Raw genomic sequence first — 11089 nt, forward strand, 5'->3', positions numbered from 1 at the left:
GTATCCTGGTAGGCTCCACAACGATGTCTTAAACAAGGGTAAGTTTCGTTTTGCCCATAGAACTGGCCGAGCGAGTAGTCAAGCAAGCACGGTCGAGACTAAACGACCGGATAGTAGCAGACATCATTGTATTGCGCACAACCTAGACTTTATCACCCTACATAGCATGAATTCAAGATGAAATACATATGATTTTGAGGGGCCGCTTGGTTCATTAAGAGGTTATCATGTATCCTTCGTCGCCGGGTTTACTTTTCCACCGCGATCGCTTGTCGCGATTGTTCTTTGCACCTACCCTAGATCGCCGTATTTTACCTGGCGGCGCTGAGATAGCAAGTGCCGGGTTGAGCTCTTATTTGCTTTTTCCCCATCAGCTCGCAAACTCTCAACAAGCGCTTCCGTTCCTCCGAAGCCAGTAATCGTTTCTCAACCCTGTCAGCCCATCCAATTATGTATTGAGTCTCGAAATTAAGCTCGCCCCTTTACCAGGCATATTGTAGAATACGCGTCGCACCGACACGTAGAGGGAGATCAAAAGAGAAGATGACCAAAACACCGCCGGAAGCGTGCGATTTGTTCTGCCGTATCCTCTCGAGATCCTTCGCGCCCTGAGATCATGCCGCCTCCATCGGTTTCGGTCGAGTCCAAGAAGCAGAAAGAACGGGATCGTGGTAGAAAACGGCGTCAACAGTTGCGTCGGCAGGGTCAAGCGCGACAACTCCGGGAAGTTGACAGCCATGAAACCATCCGGCTAGTGAGCCAGGTCCATGACGTGGAGGACGAGGTTACCAGTCGTGAGTTGGACTTACCAATCCAAGATACCTCTTCCTGCTATCAAACTCACGGTCCCGCATCTTGTTAGATCGTCCACACGGGCACTCCCATCGGGGCCATCCTGCCACCTCGTCGGCCAGTATTCAGCACCTCCTACCAGAGACCTCTACTTTTCGAGATTCCTCTGTCAGCAACTATACTCCTCCACGATTATGTCCCCCCACAGCTGCGTCATTGGGCCCTCCAGTGACGCGTTCTCCGAGAGAGATATAAGACGAACGAGCGGTGCGTTTGAAGCCGTCGCTGATTCAACAAGCGCGGGAGAACCGTTGATGCAAGGGTCATCCGAGACGGCAGCTACCGCCGTGTCGGGTCTTTCGAATGCAGACGAAGAGGTGCAAGCAACAGTAGGTCGTCCACGAAGAGACCCAGCCTTGTCGGAACGTGACCTCACACGACTCCGCGTCCGAGCCTATCGAGCCCGTCAACATTCGTCAAGGATTCTACAGACTGCCCAACCCCAGGATAATGCCCTTTTTTCAAACTGGATTGATTCAGAAAACCAGTGTTCTGCCCAGGATAATCCATGTTCTCCACAGAACGATCCGACCTTGCCTGTTCGTTTCCATCAAGGTGACGACGCACAACAGGCAACAAGCGACTGGAGACGAATTAATTCGAGCTCTTCGGCCTCTTCGACGACCTTGACCTCGGACTTTGCTCTCGCTCCGTTTGATACTAATGATCACTACCCCATAGCAGACGATCATTACCGTTCGCTTTCACCCGACCGCTCGATAAGGGAGGACCCAACATTCCCAGCCGCCGACCGAATACAGGTGGATCTTCCATACCTCGATAGCTTTATTGAGGCTCTTCAGGCTCAGGAGACACGGAGCGGCCTCGACTTCCTTGAGTCGCAAACCACGACATATGATCGTATCTTTAAAACATTGTTTACTGCCGAGTGTCACTGTAAGTCTGTCCCTCCACCGCATCGTGTGTGTTTAATCCCATCATCTGATAGGAGGCTTTTTCAGGTTCAGGTTCACATGAGACTCACGATCATGCACGGTCTCATAGCCTTCAAGAAAGGGCGCGGTTCCTCCAAAATTCATTACCACCGCTCACGACTGTCTTTGACGAGCGCTTTGCCCATGAAGCCACCAAATACCTTCACCAATGGAAGGAATTTCTTTCCGATGAACCTGCTGAGCCTTTATCTTTCCACAAAACCGAAGCTACTCTGGAGCGTGGTCCAGCCCATGTCGAACGGCGGTGGGACGTCGATAGTATTTGGTTTGGGCCCAAGAGCCTGCAGGCTATCCGCAAACCCGGCATTTTCCGCTTGTCTTTTATGCCGCCGTTTAAACGCAATCTGTCCACGGATCAGGTAATCCGGCCGCACGGCCTCGATCTTGCTACTAGCCGACATATTCTGTTTGGATCAGTGAACACATCAGGGGTTCGCTTTGACGTATATCTATTCTTCCCCGAGGCCTCCAAAGCGTCTGCATCACGCAACGGATTGTCTCTGGATCGCCAGAAGGACCTCTACGACAGTATAATCATCCCGGCGGCGTTTAGTAGCATCTCTGATCCTCTCCGCCAAGAACTTCCTAGGTCGTTTGATATTGCCTACGCAAAGTCTCGTTCCTTTCAGGAGCGGCCCGAGATGGGTCGATGGAGAGCAGGAGATGATAGTAGGGCTTGCCACTTACAATACACACTGCCGACCGACGATCTCGCGCCGTTTTGGAGTTCCATCGTTCAGAAGGCCGATTCTTTTCTTGTCCGGACCAAGAGTGGAGAAAGTGTTACATACTTCAAGAATCCACGGTTGCTCTTCCAGTCCCATGATCTCAAGAACATCTTTGCAACACCAACCCTTCACGAAACCATGACGCTTGTCCACGATACTATACTTAGCGGCATGGACCCTGAGCAGATGGACCTGCACTCTTGCTGGCTCGATATCGGGACGCGTGACTATGTCCCTGACCAAAAACGCGGCAGCGACAATAGGGTTGAGCCTTTTACACTGCTATGGAAAAGTGATTGCCATCAACACCTACATCAGAGACTTTCTGCAATTGCCCCTGCAACGCCTCTTGCGGCAAGTCACTTCCGCTCGTTTCTCCTTCGAGATATCGGAACGTACCACTCTCGAATCAAGGCGACGGGAGCCGTCACCCCAGGCTGCCCCAGGAGTCGTGAGCCTGCCGTTATCCGTGCCAAGGCATATAACTGCAACAAAGAACTCTTCTCGGTCATGTACAGCAACTATCGTCTTTTCGGGTCTGGATACCTCCCTTTACTAGCGTTCGATGACGAGATGATCGACGATCTCTCTTCTTCTAGTCAGAGTCGCGAACGGGGCACCAGAACGCAGCTGTCCCGTGCCGCAATTCTGAAGGCCTGGAATGCGAATAAGCGACACCTGAGGTCTGTATCAGATCCAAAGATGCTGTCAAATTATGGGGTTCGAAAAGAGGTCACCTTGCGCTTCGACATCATACTGATGATGTGGGCCAACGGCTATTTCCAGGCTACTCGTGAAAGCCACACCGGGCCACTCAATCGGACGGCTCCTCTTGTAGAGGAACTCGGTCTTCATCATTCGCCCTTCTGGACGATTCCTACCAAAGAAATAAACGCAATTCTATTTACGCAGGCCGCTCGCTTTGTTCTTCCGCTGGACCACTTATTTTTCCGAGCCGGCACCGGCTTCACTGAGCAACCAGCACAGTCCAACGTAGCAGAGCGTTACGTCCAGAGTATCCTCGGCTTTTACACGGCTCAGATGCTTTGTCGACTCTTGGTCCACAGCTTCATTGGTGAGAAAATGCTGCATTACGACCAGTGGATCTGGCTTTCGCGCTGGACGGTTCTCAACAGACCCTCTCGGCGTCGTGAGGAGCTACTTGAACGGCAGGGTCTGGGACTAGAAGATACTATAATGACTTCTGGGATGCTATGGATCCCTTCCGCCAAGATGGACTGGCAGCGTGGCCATCTCGCACTCGATGTACTCGTTGGCTTGTACATTCCGCGCAACCCTTTGCATCCCCGACTCGCCTCGCAGGTTAATGTTCAAACCCTGACTGTGTCTAAAATCACGGTTGATATGTTTTTTCAGCAATGGCTGAAGGAAGCTCGGGTAGCATTCGAAAGTGATCAGAACCAGGAGGCAGAGGAACTCGTGGAACGGGCGTTCTCTCTCGCAGTTGAAGAAATTGCAAGAGCGTATCATCAACATATTCTCTTGAAGTTGCAATCATACTGGGAACGAGATCGTTTAAGAATCGGTCAAGACAAAGTGCCCCCCCTTATACGGTTGCAAGAAGGTATGGAGGAATCAGCGGCTGAAGACGGTCAGATTGTGACCGCTCAGACAATATGGGAAGTTTATGCTGAGGCATGGGCTCTCTATGCTCAACTCTACTCAGATACCGACCCAGATAAGCTACCCCAAGAGTTACCCTACTGGATGACTACACGAAAGTACGTACCACCTCATGATGGCTGGTCGTCTTTCGTGTTCCGTCATCTTTTCCACCGACCCAGCCCACCGTCGTGGAATCATCTTTACTTCCTCAGACTCTACCGGGCGTTCAAAGAGTCTTGGGAGACAGTTCAGCAATATGCAGGGCCGTTCGATCGCCGGTTTCGTCATGTAATTGGAGATTTTATCATGGTTGCTCTCAACAGTAGTCAGAGAAACGAGGTCGGCACCTATCAACACGACAAGTCTTGGTACCAGGGAAAACCAACATTCTTCAAGATCCAATTTTGGGCGCCATACTTCTCTCCACCAGAAGATAACGTCCGTATTCCATGGCAATGGGTCCGTGACCATGAGACCCGACACCCAGACATCGCGCCAGACACGAAGTCCGAGGATATGACAGTGGAATATTTCCACTCCTTGGAAAGGGTGCTTTGTAGATTATGGTGGAAATGCATGTTCGAGACGGATCGCTTGTGTAATACCGGACTAGCACGGCGGAGTTTGATCTGCTTGTCTGTCCTTGAGCACTTCTCGAGACTTGTCGGCCCACGATGGTGTGCAGAACATGAACGACCCTATCTGCTCCCTTGGCACCTGCCACATTGGGAGGACCGGGAACGAGGAAGAGAGGACTTCTTGCTTCTGCCCATTTCAGCCGGCATCGTCTTGAAGGAGTACGAAGGGACCAAGCACTTTCGACCGACAATACTGCTGCCTACCCGACATAACATGATGTGGTTGCTTAATGTCGTTGAATCCGTCCCCGATCTTTGTGAACGTACTCAGGAACAGATCCAATGGATGGACAAGGTTCTTGACAACAACGAGGGCCAATTCGCTCTTCGCAGTCATCTGAATGCCAAAGCTACAGCCACGGCTGAAAGAGATCAAGACGATCCACTTCTGCGATGTTTTCTATCACAGACAGAGCCTCCACAAAGGGTTGTTCAAAGTGATGAGTGCGCCTACAACACAGATGAAGGCGAAGAGAATGGTTGCTTCATAGCACTCGACGAGGATGGCCATTGCGACGATGAATCCTCTGAAGAGGCCGATTGAGACCTTCACATATCGTCTAGGGCACGTGCTCTTGATCTCCTACAGCGTCGAGTTGTCATCGATTACGGGAGTAAGAAGACAGGATCGAAGCCGGCGAGCGAAGAAAGATGGATACTACCCCGTCTTTCGACTCGATTTTGTCAGCATCGTCGGCCGGCCACGTCGACCGATCTGTCGGACCAGTCATTTCTTCGACAATATCACCATCTCCCTCCGGCACTGGAACGCGCCATATAGTGCGAAGCATGTGCAAGGGATTCATTTCGACCTAAGCGGCCGTACCTTTCGCATCGCCACCGGTGCCACCCGAGAGGCTTGGTTCATTGTCATGCACCCGATCCAGAGAGCTTCTTCCAGCAATGGTAATAATCCTCATCATCGACGGCACGATACGACATACACAAGGACTGCTCTCATGCACGGTCGTGCCCTAGTGCTTGCGTCCTACATCAAAGATATATTTCTCCGTGGCGAGCTTCTTGGCGAAGGGGTCGAGCCGAGATGGGTCCTCGGGGGGGCGGAGGCTCAGATGATCGCTTTCGACAAATGGGTCACATTTCAGACTCGTTTCATGGAAGGTTGGGAGGAATTTATCGAGGGCCTTTCCGTCCGCGGCGGCGATACTTTCTGGCTCGACCACCAACCCGCTTTCCATGCGTATGACTATGGGGCAAACATCAAGATTGAGGTCAATGAGGAGATAGCAAATCTCGAGCAGGAGACCCTCATCAGACCAACGCATCTCCACAGCGAGATGGACGATGATGATGACGGTTGGGAAATACTACAACAAGGACGGGAGCAGCAGGGCGAGGAAGAGGAGGAGGAGGAGGAGGATGGTGATGATCAGTATCCTCACCCTAACGCCGAGGAGGACAGCCTCTTCCTGCCGGAAGAGGCTCACAGTGCTGCTTCCCTATTATTGTCATCATCTCATTCTTTCCGCCCCGACCGCAGTGAGATGATGGGTCGTCGACGATAGCGCTGTATATTTCAGGTTTTGACATCAGCCACACGCGCGCTCGGACACCTAACCCTGGGTATGCCGGCCCGGGTTGTTTATGGATGTGTTCGGGGTAAAGCTGATGAGCTGATGGTAGGTACGGTAGCTGCTCCCCTTGCCAGGTTCGAACCTTACTGAAGACGCGGTCCCTTTGGTAAAGAGCTTCAGTTGCGACTACGACAGCACGAGGCAGAGCGACGCGTCTCGCGTCTAGCCGCACCAGTTTGCACAGTAGCCGAATCCTATAAATCAGCGAGTAGTTTCGCAGGTGACGATGATGGAATATTCCTGACAGAAACAAGTAGTGTGTATTCCTCAGTATTGTCATTTTCCCCCTACCCTTCATGTTAATTCATATCCTTTTTCATCACCAGTCAGCATCCTATGAGCATCAGGGTCACCTCTCGTTGGTCAACATAACCGTTGTGACGGACGCTGAGAAGCCTACCATGTCGTGCTTGGGGCTTCCAGAAGAGATCGAATTCGATGTCCGCTCTGACGGTTCTGACATTGATGACGGCGAGGACCAAGAAGAGGCGCGAGAGCTTATATCTCCGTTCTCGGCCGATGAACATTATCTCGAGGAGCCCGCGAGCATCCAAGGGAGTGCAGTCAGCACAGAAGACGCTACAGACCAGTTTCAAAGAGGCTGGAGGGTAGACCGCCGCGCCGGCGATTCCTGGATGTATGGTATGGCACTGCATTGTTCGAAGAGCGTGTAGAAGCAGTGACTTGTTTCAGTCCTTTCCCTTCCCTTCCTACGCTCTTCTCCACCTAGAACTTGAGCCAGAACGCGCTGCTAGTTTTTTCAAATTGTCTGAGGTGTCCTGACTGACATGTCGTGTTAGCTGACGAGCTCATCGACGAGACGAACGACGAAGCCTTCGACGGGACACGTGCTCTTGACCTCCTCCAGCGCCGAGTTGTATTGGACTATGGGAGCAAGAAGACAGGCTCAAAGGCGGCGAGCGAGGACGACGATTATTACCCCGTATTTCGGCTCGATTTCGTCAGCATCGTCGGTCTACCGCGTCGGCCGATCTGCCGGTCTAGCCACTTCTTTGACAATATCACAATATCCTTTCGCCACTGGAGTGCCCCATATGTCGCAAAGCATGTGCAGGGCATCGATTTCGACCTGAGCGGCCGTACCTTCCGCATTGCCACCGGCGCCACTCGAGAAGCTTGGTTCATCGTCATGCATCCGAGCCAGAGAGCTGCTGGGACCAATAACCCCCGCCGACGACACGATACAACACATACGAGGACTGCCCTCGTACAGGGCCGTGCTCTGTTACTCGCATCGTACATCAAGGACATCTTCCTTCAAGGTGAGCTCCTTGGTGAAGGTGTTGAGCCGAGGTGGGCCCTCGGAGGCAAGGAGACGCAGATGATTGCCTTTGACAAGTGGGTCATATTCCAGACACTATTCATGGATGGCTGGACGGAGTTCCTCGAAAGGTTCTCCGTAGAAGACGACCCTTTCTGGACCGATCATCAGCCCGCCTTCCACGCGTACGACTATGGCGCCAACATCAACATAGAAGTCAACGAAGGCATAGCGAACCTCGAAGAAGAGACAGTCATCAGGCCAGCCTATCTCGACGGTCTAGACGACGAGTCCGACGAGTCCGACGACGGTGATGATGATGGAGAAAACAATAGTTTGCCGGCGACACAGCAAGGATGGGAGCGAATTAGAGGAGAGGAACGAGAGGATGAGCTCGACGAGCTATACGATCAACCAACCGTCGAAGTGGAAGATAACGATAGCCTGTTCGTGTCGGAGAGGGCAGACGATGTTGCTTCTCAAATACCACCTAGCCTCAGTCCAGGGCGAATCGATGCGGATTATCGAGATATTGTTGACGGCGAAGCCGACGCGAACAGGCACAATGGTGATGACGACAACAATGGTGATGGTGATGAAGAGCGGGAGCGGAGGTTCATTGAATGGATGAACGAATCCGAGAACACTGATGTGGGCCAACATAACGGGACTCAGCTACAAGATCAGGAGCATCAATACGATGGGCAAGACAACTCCCAGCAGCAGCCGTTGAGCCCAGATACTGACGGTAGTGGCGACGTCCGTCCAAGGCAAGCACCAGACGTCTCGCCACCCAGTCTACCTCCATCATCAGCATCGGTACCAGCAACGGAGGACCAGAGAGAACATGATGCGTTGTATAGTCCTGGCCTGATGCGGTTGCGTGAGGCCCTTGAGGCGAAGTATAACCTCGACAACATCAGCCACGTCTCCTATGCCCTGGCTGTTGACGTTCATTGTACTGCAGCAAACAAGTATCCCGATGCAGAAGGAAGACCAGGTCCTCCTGTATGTTTACTTGCCGACCGTAACCGGGTGGCTGGGGAGTTTTACGGGAGCAACTATACCTTCTACCCACTCGGCTTCCACCCAGCGTACGGCAATTTCACATCGGATCGTCCACCTGCCTTCCTGGATAGTGACCTGTTTACTGTCATGAAGGAGAACATGAGCCACCAGAACCAGGGTGCCGACGTGCTTTCGTTCGGCTTCTTCCAGGGCTATTCCAACCTGAAACGGTCTATCCGTCATGGGCCTCACGACCTGCTAGCCAGCCACGGTCTCGCCACAGCTGCTCTCACCATTCCCTCGACGGAGGCTCAGCGCACGGCGCGGCTCAAGGACAAGCAACAGCGGCTACTAGCCCAGGTGCGGGGGCGACTCACACCTGACAACCCTGGCGCATCGACACCTTTTGCGCGGGAGAGACAAAGGGTCGAGGCAGCCATGCAGGCGAATGAGTTTGCGTTCCGATTCGAGCAGGTTATTTCCATCGATGCTCCACGACTCGTGCGCCGTCGTCGAAACTTCAGTAGCGTACTACAACCCATCTTCCAGCTCATGCGACTCTTCCTCAAGGAGAAACAGCTCTATGCAGGTATCCTCCGGCGTTTCTCTCCTGATATCTTCCCAGGAGTCATGGTGGCTTTCGCCAAGGTTATGGAGGCAGCCATAGCAGAAATGGACCGCCGCTTCCGCGAGGCTGGGTCGAAAGGACTGGGCATGGCTCTCTCCGAGGGTGTCGCTGCGCTCGATCGACTGGGCAACTTTTGCTTCACCGGGGACCCGAGGGTGCTCCCTGCCAAAGTTATGAGGCTTCTCGGTACGATTGATAGTCTAAGAACATGCGGATGGCCATTCATATCGCCGCGAATGCTGGACATCCGAGAAGGGCGAGGACTCGTCAACCTTGTGGGATGGCCACAGTTGAGCAACGGACGGCCCGTTCTGATGCACGTTGCCTCGCTAGAGTATCACTACGATAGAACGGTGGCATCCAACCGACACAGTCAATTGTGGTTCGCTGAACTTGGGGGTCGATCGATAGACGGGATGGACAGGATGACGACATTTCTCCACGAGGTGTTCCGAGATCTATGGGTACCAGAGACGGTCGCTTTTATCGCGCGCCAAGTTCGTCGTGGCTTGAACCGTGGTATCCGTAGTGGCGGTAGGGACGGCGTTGGATCACATGGTGATGCCGACACGGGTAACGAGGAGAGTGCTCGGGCGATGATTGCGTTAGAGGCCTGGGAGGCGCAAAGACAGTCCATTCAAAACATCGTACGTGCCAGGAGTCTCTTCAGCTTCCCCAGCGTTCCTGACATCGTCACAGAAATTTCGAAAAACTGTCAGCGCAAGTACTCAAGTTCGATGACCGTTCGACAGATGAATCAAGGATGGTGCTAAAGACGAGACGCGACTTTGCAGAAGAGATGTTCGTTGCTCTGATGGAGGGCGGCAGGAAGGGTCACCCAGGAGTCGAGTCTATCGCACCGATACATTCGACATGGCCTTCTATCCTCCGGGCTGCCATCCAACACACCAGAGGCGCCTTTGCAACGAGGGCCCAGTGGGTCTCGGGTATCGCAGCTGCTATGGTATCTGCGAGTATCGAGTGGGTACCTGGCTCTCATCGCCGGAGATTGACGCATCAGCAGGTAGTACAACTCGTCGGAGCAGCTGCATCCGCAACTGTCCTCGCGGCTCGGCCCGACAGCCTCAAGAGGCGGGCGCTAGAGGCGGAGGCTCGTAGGTCGGTCGATTCGGTTGGCGTCAAGCGAGCGAAGATCCGACCACGAATCGATCTAGGCTGTAAGCTACCGTTCAAGCAGATCCCGGATATTGTGGAAAGAGGCTTCACCGAGATACGTCGGCTGTTCGCGAAAGGAGATCAAGGCGTACTATCCCACTACTGTGTGGCGTACTGCTGTCTGACAGAATGCCTCGAGGATCCATTATGTGATCTTATGCTCATGCTCACGTTAACTATCACAGCGTCGAGTGCAACCCCCGAGGTTCGGCCCAATACAAAGGGCTTCAACGTGACGACTAGGAGAAGGGACCCGGCTCTTCTAGCAGCCAACATGGTGACGAGAAATGCTCTGGTTCCTGCGGCCGGAGGCATTTCCGTGGGACAAAGACCGTGATTCAGTGCTGCGGGTGTCTGAGATGACGAAGAAAATCGGTGAGTCGTGTCCACGGTCCCGTTCAACGTCGACGAAATAGGATGGCTGATGACCTGACCATCTGTAACCGTAGAGCACAAAGGGGTCAACAATCGAATGCTTCGAGAACTGGGTTGGATTAAAGTCAAGGGCAATCGGGATAGCCCACGCAACTGCGAGTCACGTCTCACGCCTAAAGACGAGCTCTTCAAATTACGTAACGACCTAATATTTCTCATGAAGGA

At 53.0% G+C, this 11089-nt stretch overlaps 3 protein-coding genes across 3 annotated transcripts; all 3 read left to right on the forward strand.

Moving 5' to 3' along the window:
• Nucleotides 1-986: 986 nt before the first annotated feature.
• On the forward strand, nucleotides 987-5344 carry MRS44_018891 (uncharacterized protein; the record flags this gene model as incomplete). The annotated part of the gene is made up of 2 exons (XM_065615394.1): nucleotides 987-1749; nucleotides 1815-5344. 2 exons carry the CDS (start codon nucleotides 987-989, stop codon nucleotides 5342-5344), a joined length of 4293 nt encoding a protein of 1430 aa, XP_065471466.1.
• Nucleotides 5345-5672: 328 nt separating this feature from the next.
• On the forward strand, nucleotides 5673-6326 carry MRS44_018892 (uncharacterized protein; the record flags this gene model as incomplete). Its single annotated transcript, XM_065615395.1, has 1 exon — nucleotides 5673-6326. One exon carries the CDS (start codon nucleotides 5673-5675, stop codon nucleotides 6324-6326), a length of 654 nt encoding a protein of 217 aa, XP_065471467.1.
• Nucleotides 6327-6796: 470 nt separating this feature from the next.
• Nucleotides 6797-10826, forward strand: MRS44_018893 (uncharacterized protein; the record flags this gene model as incomplete). The annotated part of the gene is made up of 3 exons (XM_065615396.1): nucleotides 6797-7037; nucleotides 7196-9960; nucleotides 10047-10826. 3 exons carry the CDS (start codon nucleotides 6797-6799, stop codon nucleotides 10824-10826), a joined length of 3786 nt encoding a protein of 1261 aa, XP_065471468.1.
• Between the last annotated feature and the right edge of the window lie 263 nt (nucleotides 10827-11089).

The sequence above is a fragment of the Fusarium solani genome (assembly GCF_023522795.1).
Source record: "Fusarium solani strain SB1 chromosome Unknown bctg00000017, whole genome shotgun sequence".
NCBI classification, from domain to species: domain Eukaryota; kingdom Fungi; phylum Ascomycota; class Sordariomycetes; order Hypocreales; family Nectriaceae; genus Fusarium; species Fusarium solani.